The 18,328-nt window shown below is 42.1% G+C and overlaps 1 protein-coding gene across 10 annotated transcripts in view; it reads right to left on the bottom strand.

Annotated features, from left to right (window-relative positions):
* Window positions 1-15,875, bottom strand: part of EMSY (EMSY transcriptional repressor, BRCA2 interacting) — a 140,348-nt gene extending 124,473 nt beyond the window's left edge. For 7 of the 10 annotated variants that reach the window (XM_033949278.1, XM_033949288.1, XM_033949284.1 and 4 more), the window contains exons 1-3: window positions 15,746-15,875; window positions 15,209-15,309; window positions 4,055-4,154 (exon numbers count right to left, since the gene is read on the bottom strand). In XM_033949278.1, the coding sequence (XP_033805169.1) occupies window positions 4,055-4,154; window positions 15,209-15,278 (170 nt within the window). In that variant the 5' untranslated portion in view covers window positions 15,279-15,309; window positions 15,746-15,875. The other 3 variants (XM_033949282.1, XM_033949279.1, XM_033949280.1) reach the window with 3 other exon arrangements.
* Window positions 15,876-18,328: the final 2,453 nt, after the last annotated feature.

Raw genomic sequence — 18,328 nt, 5'->3', positions numbered from 1 at the left:
AGGGGATAGACTTAGTAGATAAAGACAGGTTATTCACCCTCTCCAAGGTAGGGAGAACGAGAGGGCACTCTCTGAAGTTAAAAGGGGATAGATTCCGTATAAACGTAAGGAAGTTCTTCTTCACCCAGAGTGGTGGAAAACTGGAACGCTCTTCCGGAGGCTGTTATAGGGTAAACACCCTCCAGGGATTCAAGACAAAGTAAGACAAGTTCCAGCTGAACCGGAACGTACGCAGGTAGGGCTGGTCTCAGTTGGGGCACTGGTCTTTGATCTAGGGCCCGCCGTGGAAGCGAACTGCTGGGCATGATGGACCACTGGTCTGACCCAGCAGCGGCAATTCTTATGTTCTTATGACATACCTAAGCAGTCCCAAAATACAGGGTCAGACAGATGCACCTGTTGCCAACATCAAGGAAAAAGCTGTGTCCAGGCGAGCCGCTACATCAACCATGTAGAACTTCATAAAAGTATGAAGGGTGGTCCATGTTATCATCCTACAAATTTCTCTGTGCAGTACTGCCCTAGATTCTGCTCATGAAGCAGTCACACCCCTGGTGGAGAATGCCCTCAAGGATACAAGGGATTGTTTCCCACAACTGATATAAGCTGAAGAAACTTACTTGTGAATCCATCTGGAAATGGTAGCTTTCAAAGCTGGCCTCCCTCACCAGCTAGGATTTGTCAAGACAAAAAGATGATCAGACAGACAAAATTTGTTCATCACTTCAAGATATCGAAAAAGAACTCTGAACATCCAGCAACTTCAATCTCTTGTCCTCTTTCTTAGACCAATTGGCCTGAATGTGGGCAAATGGACCTCCTGATTAACATGGAAGGCCGAAACTACTTTCAGCAAAAAGGAAGGCACGGTCTGCAATGACACTCCTGCTTCAGAAAATCGGAGGAACAACTCCCTATAGGACAAGGCCTGTAGTTACAAGACCCTTCTTACCGAAGCTATGGCCACCAAAAACACCATCTTCACTGTGAGGTCCATAAGCGACATCCCATGTAAAAACTTAGGGCTTTGAAAACCGTATTAAGATTCCATGTCGAGAAAGGCTATCCCACCGGTGGATGAAGCCACAATGCCCTTTCAGTAATCTGAAAATATCCAGATGAGATGGCAAAGAGGACTTATCTACTTGTGTTCAAAAGCATACAAGACCCACAAGCTAAACCTTTAAGAGAGGAGACTGCTAGTCCCTTTTCTAGGCCGTCCTGAAGGAAGTCCAAGACTGTTGCCACCAGTGCTCAGAAGAGCACCACACTTCTATTGGTAAACCAATTGTGAAACAATTTCCATGCCTTTGCATAGGAGATAACATTGCTCGTTTCTTAGACCTTAGAAGACTCGCAATAACCACACCTCAGAATAGCCCCTGCACTCTAATGCTGCACGTTCAAGAGCCAGGTCACAAGTCCAAACTGTTCCAGATTCTCCAGGGCAATCAGGCCCTATGAAAAAAGATTTGGATGAAAGGGAAGCTTGAGGAACCTGTCCCTTTTCAGCTGCACTAGATCCGTGTACCACGGCTGCCATGGCCAATCTGGAGTGGCCAGGATTACCAGACCTGGACAAGACGCTATCCTTCAGATGACCTGGCTCTGTCATCAGCCAAAGTAGAAACACATACAGCAGACCTGTGTCCAACCACCTCTGTACTAATGCGTCCATGCCAGCGCTTCCGGTCTCCTATCTTTTGGCTGAAAAACCTGAGAGGCTTCTTGTTGGCCACCATCACCATCAGATCAAATGTCGGATGTCCCCATCAATACATTATGGTGTCAAATGCTCTTTGCAACAGAGCCCATTCTCTGGGATCCAGGGTGTGCTGACTCAAGTAGTCAGCCTGAACATTGTCTACCTGAGAGAGTTTGAAGACAGACCTCGGCCCACCGAAACAAGTGGGTTTCCAATTTCAAGTGAGTGCTCTTAGTACCTCCCTGCCTGTTGACATAGACCACTGGCATGGCACTGTCTGAAAAGATATGGACCACTTTGCCTTCCAGGGAGGTTCCCAGATTTTTGAGCTTCAGACAGATTGCTCTTAGTTCCAGTTGGCTGATCGACCGCATCCTCTGAGAGAATGACTACTGTTTGGAATAGAACACCCCTCGCAATGACCCCCCACCAGCCATAGACTCTGGCATCTGTTGTATCACCCAGGAGGAGATACGAAGAGGAAAGACACCAGCTGGAGACACTAGCGTATGCTGTCTCAACTCCGCTGTCTAGTGCTGCCCGATTCAGGGAAAATTATTTTTATTCGATTTAGCCTATTGAATTGATTTTTCAATTTGATTAACTTTTCCCACCCAATCATGTGTTTTTGTTTTTTTTTCAAACAGCCTGGTGGGTTTATTTTTGTAACCTCTTCACCCACCCCTTTGCCCTCTCTAACCCCACGCCAGTGCTGTGGTGTAAACAAGACAAAAAAGAGACTTTTCCTCTATCTGTTAGGTCCTAGCTCAAGCTCGCTAACACCAGGCAGGATAAACATTTCAAATCTGACATTCCTTAATCAGAAAACATAAAATAACATTATTCTTTCTACCTTCTGGTCATTTTATTATTCAAATCATGGTTTCTGCTCATCTTCCGTTGCTCAACAGGGTCTCCTGCCCATTTGGCGTTTTCTTCTTTCTCTGTGCTCACCATCGATCTTCCATCTCTGTGCTTTCTCTTCCACTGCCAAATCTAATATTTCTGTTTCTTTCCCACTGTCTACCATCTCTCTCTCTCTCTTTCCCTGCCTTGTGCTCTGGGTCAAACCTCTCTATTCCCCTCTATGCAGCATCTCTCCCTTCCTCCCCTCCATTTTGTGCAACATTTCTTTCTCTCCTCATGCATCATCTCTCCCTGCCATCTCAACCACCTTACAGCTCTTTGCGCGATGATGAACAGGGAAGTAAAAATGCAGCCAACCCTTCTCTGGCCCACTGGACTGCCTCAGGACCCCACTGCCTGTGCTGAAGCTCCTGCCTAAATCAGGAGCGAGTTTCACTCTCAAGAGAATGGCCTCTGAGTGTCCACTATTAGTGCAGGTTGATTAAGCAGGTACTCCACAGAGACGCCTGTCAGCTATAGACCCCTGCAGCACTTTTCTTTCTTTCTCTTGCAGTCAGAGTTGCCTGGTACCCACCGAGAACCTCTGCAGCACTGGAAAAAAAAACAAAACTTGAGATCTGGTACTAAAATACTTGAAATCAGAGCAGAACAGAAAACTACCTTCTCAACTCATTTGCAGAAAGGAAAACTACCTTCTCAACTCATTTGCAGAAAGGAAAACTACCTTCTCAACTCATTTGCAGAAAGGAAAACTGAGGGACTATAGTACAGCCCACTGAGGTAAGAGATGGAGCCCAAAAAAAGATTGACACTTTCTGCAAGATAAACTCATGGTTTGAGGGTGACTACCCACTTGTTCAAGACTGGTGTGCCTCTTGCACTAGAAATAGTTTGCTCTCTAACTTCTTTTATTAATCTTAAGAGAACAAAACAAATGAGTGCTCATATGACTGTCTTCTTGAATTAAGATGAAAACTACAATTGGCAGCAGGCACGAGACTGTTCTGTTGCTGAATTTAAAAGCCTAGAAAGACTGTTGTATTTAGCAAATAGGAGTCCAATGAGATGGTCATGAGCTCCACCAATTTGAGTTTACAGAAGAGTGCTCACCCGATAGGTATCTTATGCAATATTACTCAACGAGCAAGATTGAAGGAAAGCTTCTTTATCAGCAAGTGATATCCTCCTTCTCATCAGGTCAGTCTCTTAAGCAGACATCACACAGAGTTTAAGCTTTGCAATATGAGCCACTTTTTTCAACTGAAAACTAAATGTTCTATGGTGCCTCATTCACAAGGGCATACTAAAAACAAAGGTCATTACAGATATTTCCAGTGTGCATCAACACCTGCCACTGCAATCAGTCAGGCAGCACAGTGCTCCGCCTAGTCTACAAACAGCAGAATCTTAAAACCAGGAAGTGCAGATTGCTAGTCAAACATGTCTACCCCCTACTGCTACTACAAACAAATGAAAATGTACCTGAGGACTTTTGACAGTTCTCCAAGAAGGTCCTTCTTATCCTTGTTGAGATCGCCTTGGGCACGCAGGGCGGTGATAACACCCGCATATGCCTCCAGTTCTGGCAAGAGAAAGGAACTACAAAATCAGGTTTTTATACAGCATGAACCAGAAGATCAAAGCAAGAAAGTAAAAACTTTTCTATTTAGATGCCTCTTTAGCATTTCAGCGACGGACATCTTTTTCAGTGTATTTCTAAACATGCACTTTCAACAATGGTATTTTATAGTTTTGGCCCTGAATAGTCTACAGGCCTGATCATCTTTTAATGATGGGTAGGACCTAATTTGGCGACTGACTTCATTTGTGTGTATAAGCTTGGACAAAAATACTGTGTATTCTGATATATGATGGAGAGACATTACAACTGATGGTTCTTAAGTGATTTGGGCTTTGATGTCAATCTGATGCGGTAAGGCAGCAGGTCAATTGGTTTTGATCTTGTTTATATGATGCAAACGGATATTAGATGTTCATTCTTTGAGAGTTGTGATGTCATAGGTTTCATTGTAAATCACTGTAGCTGAATAATTGAAGTGCAATTTTTTTCATATTTTACTAAGTGGAGACAGGGTCTGTATCTGAGTTTAAGAAAGTATGGGAAAGGTATGTAGGATCTCTTAGGGGAGGAGCAGATAGTGGGTGACATGAATGGGCAGATTGGATGGGCCACATGATCTTTATCTGCCATCATTTTCTCAGAGTGCTCACATCATTTTGGTTTCTGCCTCCAGCACACAACTCTCAATCTGGACTCCCTTTGGGAAAATAGGTGCTTCCTTGACCTCTTAACTGATCTCTAATTTCTGCTGAGTCAGAAGCAGTCTTTAAAGATGCTTTTAATCTTTAATTATGTTCAAAGTTTATTTTAGCTTTTCCTCAGTTTTCACTCTCCCCTTCCTAATGTTCTTTCCATTCATGTTCTCTTCTATATTCTAAAAAATTGAATTGTAGTTCTGCCCTTTCTTACCTTATGTATCTATTAGTCTGTAAGTCCGTCAGTCTAACCTATTATATTTAAAAATTAAATGGTATATGCCTACATTTTGTATTAAAGTTGTATTTCGCTTAGTAAATTAAATAAGCAATTCATCAAAACCAAAATAAAACCTGAAAGCTTATCATGTGAAGATCACATTGTGTTCTTCCACTGACAAAACCAAAATTTACCTCATGTATGAACAAAAAGAACAAATTTGACCTGTACAATCTTTCAGCAAGCTATAATTAAGATAGATTAAAAAAAAATAATAATAATAAAAAAGCAACTCTCCAAAAGGTGCTACAAGTTTAAAAAACAGCACCAGTCATTTACTAAATGGGCCCAGAAATATACAAAGGAAAATGTTACAAATAGGAAGTCTTAACAAAAAGCTGTCTCACAAGTGGGTGAAGGATTGGGTCAGCACTACTGTACCCCAAAGTGCTGGAAACTACCCAAATGCTCATGCTAAGCGCTAGGATTTCTACTAGGCAGCCTAAAAGAGGGCAATGTGATGCAGTGCAGTACACAACATATCACAGGGTCCTAAAGACAAAGGACTCAAGCCAAGAAGGAAAACGGGGTGGGGAGGTGTCTACAGCACACTGCTACCATGTATCATATGTATTGTAACACCATTACTGTAGTTCATATAAACCGCTCTGAATTGACTCCCCAGTCACAAGTAGCGGTATAGAAGCTTTCAATAAATATCAGAGTCCACTGCAAAAAAAATGTGCATCCCTTAATCAGGTATTCCTAAGTCATAAAATTTTAAAAATGATGAAATGATCAAAAAAAAAAAAAAAAAAAAAAAAAAAAAAGAGTATGCTTTATTCATCAATATTCAGCACCACAGTCTGAACAGCTCCTGGAACACACCCTTTCAAAATTTGTAGTACTTATTACATTTTTTAGTGATTTCAAAAATTTTGATCAGCGGCTAAATGTGAAATAAAGGCAGAATTTTAATTATGGCTGAAACTTTAAAAGGTAAAAGGGCCACATGGTCTTTATCTGCCATCATTTTCTCCAATAGAACTTGATATACAGCCTTTCTGTGGTTATAACAAAGCGGTTTACATACTCTCTGGACGCTGCACTAACCACTACACTACTTCTCTACAGTGGTTCCCAAAGAAAACATCAAGAGCCCTGAAGTCTACATTTCTCTAGTATGTGTGTTACAGTGCAAAATTACTGAGGTCAGCAAGCCTTGCAGGGCAAAATAACAGTGACCACAACTACTGCAGAAATCAAGAAGACGGAATCAGAGGGGTCACTACAACCAGATATGCAAAACCTATTTAACAGAGAAACTTCCAGCACTGCAGGACCACTGATAAATGCAAACAAAACCTGTAATAGCATATGCTGGATACTTCATACATAGTAGACTCTGCACAATTTCAGTTTCCTGTAATTGTGCCATCTCCTCACCAACTTGATGTAAGAACAACTCCAGCAAGCTTGTTGAGAATGTGCCAAGTTAATCTAAGCAGTATCAGAGTTGCAGGAGATTCAGCTTTGCATATTAGAAGATAAAGGCACAAAATCACAGTCGGACGCTGACTTGTAATACAGATGTCTAAAGGACACATGCCACAAATGAAATGGGTTTCACAATCTTCATCTACTTCAAGATGTCAAGTCAAAGTTTTGGCATTAAACTGTATGCAAAACCAAATCTGAAATCCACCAGAAGCCGTGCAATGCTAAGTAGCTTTATATCTTCTTTATTAATGGGCAACATTAATGCACTGCTCAACCCAGTCCTCAGGGCAAACCTAGTCGGTCGATTTTTCAGGAAATCCATAATGAATATGCATGAAAGATTTGCATACCAAAGAGACAGTGCGTGCAAATTCACTGTGGATATCATGACAACCTGACTGGCTGGGTATACCCTGAGGATTGGGTTAAGAATATCTGCCCTAATATATTGACAATTCCATGGCCTCCCTGACATTCACAACATTTACTATTATGTGGTTTACTGCCAAAGATCTAATACCATAGCATATTTTGAATGTACAGGGGTTGCCTAATAGAGAAAGCAGAGTTGTGAATGGAGAACAAAAACCTTGCTGTGGGAAGCAATTCTGCTGGCTGCTGCCCAAGTCCTAATCACTGTACACAGGGCTGGAAAAAAAAAGATGTTGAAATCTTGGATGCCAGCCAAAACTTTCAGCAGCCAGAGAAAGCTATATACCTTGTTATTGTTTTGCTCGCTTTTCATGTGCTTCCTTTTTCCAATGTCCTGCTCTTTTTTTGCTTTTTGTTCTTGTGTGTGCATGAAAAAAGGAGATAGGGAAGAATTATTTTTTTGGGAGGTGGTGGTTTGTTTCTTTTTATAAGCTTTGCTTCCGCTGCTCTACACACACTCTGCTCTCCAGATTTAATTTCACATTCTAATCGCTGAAGGGGAGATTCCTCTTAGTGGGCTGCTATCAAATAATAGAAATCAAATTGTAATCACGCAAGCAATGAGACATCTGGGAATTTTCATATCTTCAGGTAACGTTGGCTTTTGAAATCTACAAGATGCCTATCAGAATAGTTTAATACTAACCTTTAAATTACAAGATTAGCTGAATCAGCTTAGGTGATAAGGGGCCGATTCTATAAAGGGTGCCTAACTTGGCAATAATTGGAGGGAAAAAAAAATTAATTGGGCAATAGGTGCCTCTATGATTCTATAAAAAAAGATAGCGATGCCTGAAGCCTAAATGGGCGTTTCTATGGGCAGAGAGTGATTTAGGTGCCGTTAAGCGTAATTCTCCAAAAACTTAAGGCATCCGATATGTAGGCCCTTAAAACCCTAGTCTACATTTCAGGCACCTAAGTTTTTATATAGGCACCACTAGACAATATTCTGCAAATGGTGCCTAAGTGTGACTGAAACGCGGCCAGCACCATTTTTCTAGGTGCCAGCCGATTTAGGTGCCGTTTAAAAAAAAAAAAAAATCCCTTATTGAAAAAAGAATTCTAAAAGCTACAGAAAATTTCCTTCCTCTATTCCTCACTTTTTTGCAGCTCAGCAACTGCAGCCCTTACTGCTACCATTCCACTTTCCAGCCTGGGCAGCTGTTTCTGTATCCAATTCCTGCTGCCACAAGCTCCGCTCTCTACCCAAAATAAACATCTCTGCTCCCTGAGCATCCTCTTCCACTTTGTGACCCTAGTGCCTCTTATGGCAGCAGGTAACAAATTTTAGGTATCTATGCATCCTGCTACATAGATTTTTTTTTCAACATTATACATGTTCACTAGGCTTAGGCAACATTAAAGTTCCTTTAAACCAGTTTTGGGGTATCACTTAAATTTACTAATCAGGGAAATTAACTGTTAGAGAGCATTTTGTGCATTGGTCAACATGCCTTAGCTTTTTCTTTTCTTTTTTTTTTTTAAATCAGCAATATCCAAAATTCATGCCTGCATTTGTATTAAAAAAAAAATCATAGATTAACACCTTGGTATTAGATAAGATATAGGGGGGGTGAGATTGGGAAAGATAATAATTGCTAATTGTGTTATTATTAATAAATGGGTGGGTGTGAAGGGATTCTTTTATATTTATATATTTTAAGGATTATAAGTAAGATTATCAAGTGATTTGTTAAAAATTTTTCTTATTGATTATTATACACTTGTTGTAAGATTTGAAAATGAATAAAGATTTAAAAAAAATAAAATTAAATTAAAAAATCATACTGCATGTCTCTATGCACTCCACCAACTAATATATCTACCTCAACACAACTAATTCCAGTGCTGTTCCTTGCGACCCCGGGCAAGTCACTTAATCATCCTGTGCCCATCGCTTTGAATGCCAAAGCCATAAAAAGGCAATATGCAAGTCCCCCCTATTCCCTTTATTCAGTTCTGACAGTCTTGCCCCTAGTAAGGTAATGCGGCAATAAATTCAGACCTGGGATAAACTAAGGAAAGGAAGACCACAGCAAGCTGTCCTCCTAACAACCAGCCATACAACCTGCTGTCATGGGGAAGGGGAAGAAAGAGAACTTGACCTGGAACTTTCCTCCAGCTCCTTTGGAATCACAGATGGGATTTACACCATGAGTTTTATCAGGATTCCTTCCCCTCCCCCAATCATTTCTACATTAGTTATGGCAATTACAATCCTGAACTAGAGAGGTCAAGACTTCTTTCCGAACCCAACAATCATGGGCCCTGAATCTGTTCAACTGGTCATCTCCACAGCATCCCCAGCAATGTGAACCAGCACTGCACAGCACTTATCACCTGAGACACTGGGCCAGCCAATTTCCAGCTCTGATTAAACAGTTAGTATAGCGGATAGCATTTCTACAGAAGAAAAACTAAGATCTCCTTAGGCTCCAAAAGGAAGAATAAGTGACATTTATAAGTATATAACTCAACTCAAGTATAACTCAACTCAATCAACTACCCCATCCACACCACCATAAAACTACTAGGAATAACTATAGACAGATGCTGTACCATGCAACCGCAAATAAACAACACAATACAGAAATCCTTCGCTATCATGAGAAACCTCAGACAAATTCGGAAATTCTTTGAAAGAACACAATTCCAGCTTATAGTACAATCCCTAATCCTAGTACTAGACTATTGCAACATCCTCTACCTCCCATGCCCAACCTTTATGACCAAACAACTACAAACAATCCAAAATACAGCTTTAAGACTCATCTACTCATTGAGAAAACATGACCATATCACAGAAGCCTACATCAACTCACATTGGCTACCAATTCAAGAAAGAATACAATTCAAATTCTACTGCATGTTATTTAAAACTCTTAACGGAGACAGCCCGTCCTACCTGAACAACCGCCTCATCCCAGCATCCACAACCAGACATAGAAAAACTCCCCCCCGACCAAAGAAGTAACACGATCAAAACTACACGACGGCCTCCTGGCCACTCAAGCAGCAAGACTGGATGGCCAGATCTCCAACCTTCTGGTGTCCACCCCAGACTACAGGACATTCAGAAAAAAACGAAAAACCATACTTTTCAAGAAATTCCTGAAACAGCCCTAACCTCACACTCTCTCAACAACACTAATAATAGACAAAGGATCTACCCTTTACTATCATAGCAAGGACAATTGTAGTTTATAAATCTTCTGTTAAGCCTCCCTGTTCTTAACTACCAAAGAAATGTCAAAAGATCTACTCTCTACCACTCTAGCAATTCTATTGTTATCCCATTGTAACCCTGTTTATAAATCTTTTGTAAGCCGCCTTGAACCGCAAGGTAATGGCGGAATAGAAATCCCTAATGTAATGTAATGTATATTGTATAATCCAGTAACTACAATACAACTCCCATGCTATGCCCAGTTTCTAAGGAAAATGAAACTGCAAAGATCTATGTCAATTGTATTTTTATTGAACTTAAAACTGTGCAAATATAAGTGAAGTGCCATGAACTCTGTTCATGTACCAAGGACTTTATTTGCCCTAGAAGAAGCTGGGATTGTGTTTGCTGAGTGGCTTCATGGGTAGGGCAAATCATTCTTCTTAAAAAGTATTTGGCTTAATCTGGCCTTCTCTGTGTCAAATGCTTTTAAAAACCTAGTCTTTTATTAATATTTTCCATTGCAAACCAATTGGCTAGACAATCTTTAAAATATCATATCCAAATACATTTTTAGTAATGTTATGGTTTCAAAAGTTATTCAAACACTTTACCTTCCATATTACAACTTCCAACTATATTTTCATGTTTTAAATCTGTACAAACTGATCTAACTATACATTCAGATGGCCTATATTAGAGTATTCTAGAACCCACTCTAAGCTTTCCTAATTCAGCTCAATTTGTTTCTGGTCTTGTGATTCTTGGGGGGGGGGGGGAGGTTAATACAGTTCTTGAATATGGCCTTCCTCCTACAACCAACAAAAGCTTAAAATACTGCTTAATTTTTTTGTCACACTGCTCAGTTTTCCTTCTGTCCCGTTATAGGGCAAATCACAGGCAGATCAGAATGTAGACACCTTATGCTGTGCTTTTCAGCCCTCACCTGGAGGCAAACCTAGCCAATTGGGCTTTTAAGATTATCATAATAAACATGCAAGAAACAGATTTTCAAGTGTATGAAAATCTCTCTAATCTCTAAGTGTAGGGAGAAATATCCAGCTTATGGAATGTTATCAAGATGTAACACTATTCCTTAAAAACATTCCATAATTGATATTTTCCCCTGCACTGTATATAAATGACAAAATACCTCCAAATACATAACTAACTTACCTTGAACCACTACTGAAAAAGTGTGAGCTAAATCCAAATAATTGTCATTTATAACTTATCTTAAGAATGTCAAATTTTACATGCTAAATGTTCAATATCCACAGCATATTATTCTCTTTCTCTCCCATTCTGGGCCTGTGCATTATGCAACAATTTTAAAGCACATGTTTGGTGTAAAATTAGTATTTATGCAAGATACGTTACCACCCATCTTTTGAAACTGTTCAGAAATTCTAGGAAGCCTACGTAGGAAGTAAGAGACCTAGTTAAGCAACCTTTGGTTATCTGACACCCAGATTAACCAACGGTTGAGTAACTGGGCTATACCCACCTCCCCAGTTTTGACCCCCACCCCCCATACACACACACACACACAGGGTCTACTATATAAGCCTCACAATTCACAGCAGCCATTTTGAAGAATAGGATCACTTGTTCCTTGAACTCACCGCTGAACCACAAGGGCTTATAAAGGTAAACCCTGGGGTGGAGGGGTATGCCAAGGAGGCATCAGTTGTTCAAGTAGATGGGCAGATGCAGAAGTCTCTGAGTTATCCAACAACCTAATAAACTATGTGACGAGCAGCTTGTCTGAGCCTTCCATGAACTGCTATAGTGAATTCATAGCCATCTGGGTTTCAGAATACCCATAGTAAATAGGCTTGATGTTTATACACATGAAGACTATGTAGCAGCACGCTTAATGCACATTGTGAATATCCTGAAAACAGACTAGATGCGGACTTACCAAAAGAAATGTAAGAATCCCTATTAAATGACGTCTACAATTATCAGTTAAAACCTAAAATCAGAAGCCCTACACATCAATAATGCAACAACAAACCTTATGACGTTAAATACAGCATAAACACCACTTCCCCCTCAACCCTAGACCTAGATCTTTCACACTGTTTTTGTGCTTATTCCACACTGATGGCAGCTTCGCTACACTAATTATGATTTGATTAGAAAAGAGGTACCTGCGTAGATAATACACCTATACACACTAATATCCTGTACTCACCAAAGAACCCCCCCCCCTAACTAGCTAGAGAATAATCATTTAATTTACAACTTTATATACATCTAAAATTAGAAACTCTATATTTTATTCTATTTTTGCCCCATGAAACTTACAAATAAATATTCATAAAATCAGATAAATTATCAGCTACAACCTTGCAAATGGCAAAACATTAGTCACTTCAGAATTTGTCCCAGGTGAGGTCATTGCTGGTCCTACTCAAAACAATGGTTGCTCCCAGGGCATAGAAGTTAGAAGATTATGATTTTGGAAAGCAATGCTAGGCCACATTGCACCAGATTAAAAAATATATATATATATTTTTAATATAGTTCCATACATTTTAAATACAAGTAATTATTACTATTGCAAAGTGTGGCATAGAGGTTAAAGCTACAGCCTCAGCCCTGAGGTTGTGGGTTCAAACCCTTGCTGCTCCCTGTGACCCTGGGCAAGTCATTTAATCCCCCCATTGCCCCAGGTACATTAGATAGATTGTGAGCCTGCCGGGACAGACAGGGAAAAATGCTTGAATACCTGAAGAAATTCATGTAAACCATTCTGAGCTCCCCTGGGAGAATGGTATAGAAAATTGAATAAATAAATTCAGAAGAATGTAGAAAACAGCTTATGGAATTTAAAAAAAAAAAGCTGTTTGCGTTTTAAATCTTTACTATATTTGTTTCCTAGCTACCTTTCCCCATTAGTGGCCTCACTCCCATAAGAAATAGCCAGCAAAAAATAAACAAAAAGGGGAGGGGGGAAGCAATAATGATACTTCATCAGTTATCAATATGCAATAGTCTGAAGTATTCTACCCAGTTCTGGAGGATACATGTGTCAGAAACATGACTAGCAGTCCAGATGAATGTTCACTTCACAGGGGTTATGATGGTAAGATTATCGAATGAAATATCCCAAGAGAACAGAAGCAGTATAATTAGCCTAGAATTTCTAGTACTGACTTTATTGGCAAGTCAGTAGAACTACTAAACCTCCATCTAGAACAGTGTATCACAATTTGTGTGCCTCCAGAGATTTCTGGTGTGCCGCAACACACTGGTGAAGGTGAAGAGGAGAGTCGTCCATGCCAGCTGCCTGCCTAAAGGATGTGTTTCTCGTGGCGAGAGGCACGTCCTGTAGGAAATCAACCAGCGTAGATGACTCTCCTCCTGGTCAGTGTCTCTCCTCTTCTCACTGCACCTCCCGGATCCCCGTAACGGCGGGGTCGCAGCAAGACGGGCATCCGTACATGTGCGGATGTTGGCACGTGACATCATCCCATCGACTTCCGGATGACTTCCAGCCGGGGCACTGCATTTAGTGTTCCGCCGGCTGGAAAAGTTTGCGGGACACTGGTCTAGAAAGACAAGAGATTCAAATGATACTGATGAAAATACCCCACTTGGTGAAACTGTGATTTATTTACAGAGTTTGAAATAGTGACATTTATTAATTAACTCCCTCCTTTACTAACGCATAGGATTCCTATGAGTGTTGGAGAAGTTACCGCTGCTGCCAGCGCTAAAATCCACGCTACGCGTTAGTAAAGGAGGGGGTACATTTATACTCCATCTATACCTAGGCAGAGTACAAAAAAATACACGCAAGCATAAAAATAAATTAGAAATCAAAGTAAAATAAAAAATAAACAGCTTGTGCTGCCTGTGTGTCTATTTTGTTAGCTCATATAATCATGTATATGAGAATTAATAAAAAAAAGCTACACAGGATAAAGCCAGTTCAAAACACAGCAGCTAGGCTTATATTTCAAAAGTCTAAGTTTGATCATGTAGTGCTGCTATTAATCAATTTGCACTGGCTGCCTGTGAAACCACGTATACTTTAAAGTCTGCTGCTTTGTTTTTAAAATTCTAGAAAGTTGTTGCTTAACTAATACAACTTTGTTGATTGCCTTTACTGAATGGCTCAAAAAGTCAAAGAATGCGTATTTATTGTTTGTTACAATTTCTATCTTGTGTGGTGTCACTTTGAAAAATCATGGGAGATATCTTTTAGGTTTCAAGGAGCTAAATTATGGAATGTTACTAGTAGAACTATGATCTTGTCCTTTGTATATACTTTTTTATTTTTTTTGTAAATTACTGAAATCATATTTGTTTTCCAAAGTTTTGTTATTTTATTTATTTTTTTAGACATTGTTTTATGTAGTTCAGGACCGACGCTACCCTCTTCTTAGATGCAAACCTGCTCAACCTACTTTTTAAGGAGAGTAACGGACTATAAGTATTCATCATCATCATAGCAGTTTAGAAAACCAAATTCAAACCCCACCATCCCAGCCACCCCCACCTACCTGCCCCATACCATAAGCCAAACATAAACCCCATAATGTTTCCCCAAACAGCAGGCACCGATTTCCCGCAATCTGCAAAACAGCCAGGCCTTCACCAGCCTTCCAGATAACCGTGACCTCTGGCTCCTGCAGAATCTCAAATGGAATCCAGATCCGTAACCCAGGAGCCCACTTCCATCCAAAAAAACAACAAAAAACAACGGAAAAGCAGACACACACACACATCTCAGAAGAGGCCCGAGAGGGGTCTGAAAAGCTCAATGCAGGCAACAGCATTTTCTTGATCTCACAACCAGTGAGGCTGCCAGATCATCAAATAAGCCCTGAGGTTCCTCCAATAAGCGCGAAGATCCCCCCCCCATTTAGTGAAACCCCCCCCCCCCCCGAATGTGCAGCTTCCAGGCGGCATCTTTGTTCTGGAAGAGCTACCCTGGGCCTGGCCCTCGCAGTCTTGGCAGCCCTGGGGAAGACCAGTGTGGGGGTGGAGGGAAGGAGGGGGGGGGGGGCAAAGCTCAGCACCGTACCCAGCTTGCGGAGAATCCTCTTGCACTCATCCCTGCTGAGGTCCAGGAGCGTCGGCCACACAACAGGCATCCTGTCCGTCCGCCCGCGGCGCTCGCCCTCCCTGCAAGGCAAAAGAGCAGCCAAGACACGGTCAGCCAAGGTGGAAGAAAGCGGCGGCAGCTTCAAGCGCTCCAGTCCCTCCCCCCAGCTCACGACAAGCGGGACAGAACGACCACACCTCCCTCCCCCCCACACACACACATAAAGGGGGAGGGGGCAGTCCGTTAGACTGAAGACCGTAGCGGTCAAGGAAGCCAGTCAGAAACGGGGGAACAAAGAGAAACAAAGCCACCCCCCGGCTTGTCAACACGAACCCGGAAGGCAAGAGCGCGCCGACGTCCCGACCCACCTCCCCGCCGAGAGCCCACCATCCACGGCGGCGGACGAGCCAGCCGAGACGAGTCGTTTGAGTCCAGCCTCGGTTTCAAGATGGCGCAAATCGCAGCGCGCAGGCGCGCCCGGGCTGCCGGGACTTGTAGTTCCTCCTCCCCCCTTACCCCCCAGTTCCTTTCTGGGGACAGGAGAGGGTGAGAACGAGGCAGGCCGCGAGGGGCCTACGCGACGAGGTGGTAACATCAAGCGGAAGCGACGATTTCCGGAACCAGGAGAGGGGTGGGGGTGGGGGTTGTTTTTGTTGTGGCTCAGGTGGGACCCTGGTGACGTCAGGATGGGAGCCGAGAGAGGACAATCTCGGTGCGGTTGCTTTTCTGTCCGTTGTGTCTGCTGTAGCACCCCTGGAGGACCGATTACGTAGAGCGCATTCCTCCCCCCCCCCCCCCCCCGATGCCATTGGCGTTCTGGCGTCAGATGTTGCACGCGCGGTTAGTGTTCAGGTTGCAGCTGCATAAAAACCCCAGAGTGCAAAATTCCACTGATTTTGTAGGTGGAAAAACAAATCTTTTTTAAGGGCTTGGAAAAATATGCAGTGACTGATAAAAGGAAAGGACAACAGTCTAATGGGGCAATAATAGAAATAGAAGGGAGAGAAGTAGCTGAAGCAGTTGCATAAAAGCAGGCTCCAACTGATGCTGCTTTTCATTTCACCTGCCAAGATCTTAGGGTTACCCGATTTTCCTGAAGGAAAATCTGGACCCATGGCCACGCCCCCAGGCCTGCCCATGTCATCCAGCCCCCAGCCCCTTAACCTGTTGGAATAACCTGTAAACCGTGTCGAGCTCTATCTTTATGGAGATCATGCGCTTTACAAACTTAAGGTTTAGTTTAGATGCCGTCCCAACATGAGAAGCTTTTCAAAACCCGGACAAAGTGCCAGGTTTTGAAAAGTCATCCGGACTCCCGGACGTGTCCTCAAAAGGAGGATATGTTCGGGGAAATCCGGACGTCTGGTAACCCTAGATTTGATATATTGTAAACCCTCCAGGGGCGGAAAAATACCTATTACACTAATAGAAGAGACACAAAACGTAAAAACTATGAGGCTCATAAGCAAAACATCAAGACGTCCAAAAACCCGCCTAAGTCGGCACTTGGATGTCCTAATCAACAGGATGTACAAGTGTCAATTTTCGAAACCAACATTCTGGACCTATAGTAAGACTCTAAGCCTCTGTGTGTCCCAAGCTCAAAGGGGCCTATTGGGAGGAATGTTATGGGCAGCGTTTGGGCAGGCTCTGAGCAGGCTTAGACTTAAGACGTCCTGTAGGGATAATCGAATGCTTTGGCAAATGTCCTGGGGGATGGTAGATAGAAGGCCTGCTACACTGAAAATCTCCCTCTTAAATATCACTTCCCCTTGGCAGTTCAGAAGTAAATCCAACTGGCCAGCCTTCCTGCCCCCCAAACTGTACCCAGTCTACCCCATAAAAGGAAAAAAAAATGAACTTTCCCTTTCATTGAAAAATATGGAGTCTTCATTCTATGATGTTCTTTTCACTGTATCCCCATGGCAGCGGAATGAAAATCAATAAATGGCAGAAAAAACTTTGTTTGTTTTTTTCAAGTCTTATTTGGTACCATTTCTCAGTCCTGCCAGGGCAGTAGCACCTTTTGTTTGTTTTGTTTTTTTCAAAAGAAATAGTCCTTGTCCCTCCCTACCATACAAACATCTCCACACATACCACACAATCTGCATTTCTTCCCCTTCTCAGCCCCTATTTATAGATCTTTCGCGCAACCAGTTTCAAAAGCAGAGGCTATCGGGACACCCAGAATGCAGATGGCCAAATAACAGATCTTGAACATACAATATAAATTTCTTTTTATAGGAGGTCTATAGGGATGGGACAACTTCCCTATGAGGAAAGTCTAAAGCAGCTAGGGCTGTACAGCCTGGCAAAGAGACGGATCAGGGGAGATATGCTAGAGCTCTATAAAATACTAAGTGGAGTAGAAAAGGTAGATGTGAATCACTTATTTACTCTTTCCCAAAAATACTAGGACTAGGGGGCATGCAATGAAACTACTAAGTAGTAGATTTAAAATAAACCGGAGAAAATATTTCTTCACTGAATCCAAGGGAATGGGAGAGAGGAGTTCAATCCATGGGAGGGGTACTGAGGGGAGAGGTGATGAAATATTGAACACGGCGGAGGAAGGAAGGAGAGGGACACGGTGTAAGGGAGTAAGAGAGAGGAGAAGCTGGACATAGGGAGATGTACAAAATGACAGGAGATGGTGGGCATCAATGGGATCATAGGGACAAAGACACATAGGGGATCACTGCATGGGGTGGCATATGGACAGTGGGGCTATGGACAGTGGAGCAATGCCAGACATGGGAGGGAATATAGACACAGAGGGAAGATGGCTATATATAGGGGAGAATAGGAATGCAGAAAGAAGATGCTGGACTTGGGAGGACATAGGGACACAGAGGAGTGAGAGTGGACACAGGGTGAGGGAATAGGGACATAAAATGATGATGAAGACAGGGAGATGGGCACAGAGGAAATACTAGAAAGGGAAGTTTAGAAGACAGAGAAGGGAAATGCTGAATATGGGGGAAAAAAAGCATACACAGAGATGGAAGATGGATGGTGAGCATGGGGAAAGAAGAAAAGTCAAATGGTCAGGAGACCCCTGGCAAGTGAATTAAGATAGCAGGAAACAGAAACCAGAGC

This window comes from Geotrypetes seraphini, chromosome 6, assembly GCF_902459505.1.
Source record: "Geotrypetes seraphini chromosome 6, aGeoSer1.1, whole genome shotgun sequence".
Classification (NCBI taxonomy): Eukaryota; Metazoa; Chordata; class Amphibia; order Gymnophiona; family Dermophiidae; genus Geotrypetes; species Geotrypetes seraphini.
This window is presented reverse-complemented; position numbering and strand designations above follow the sequence as displayed.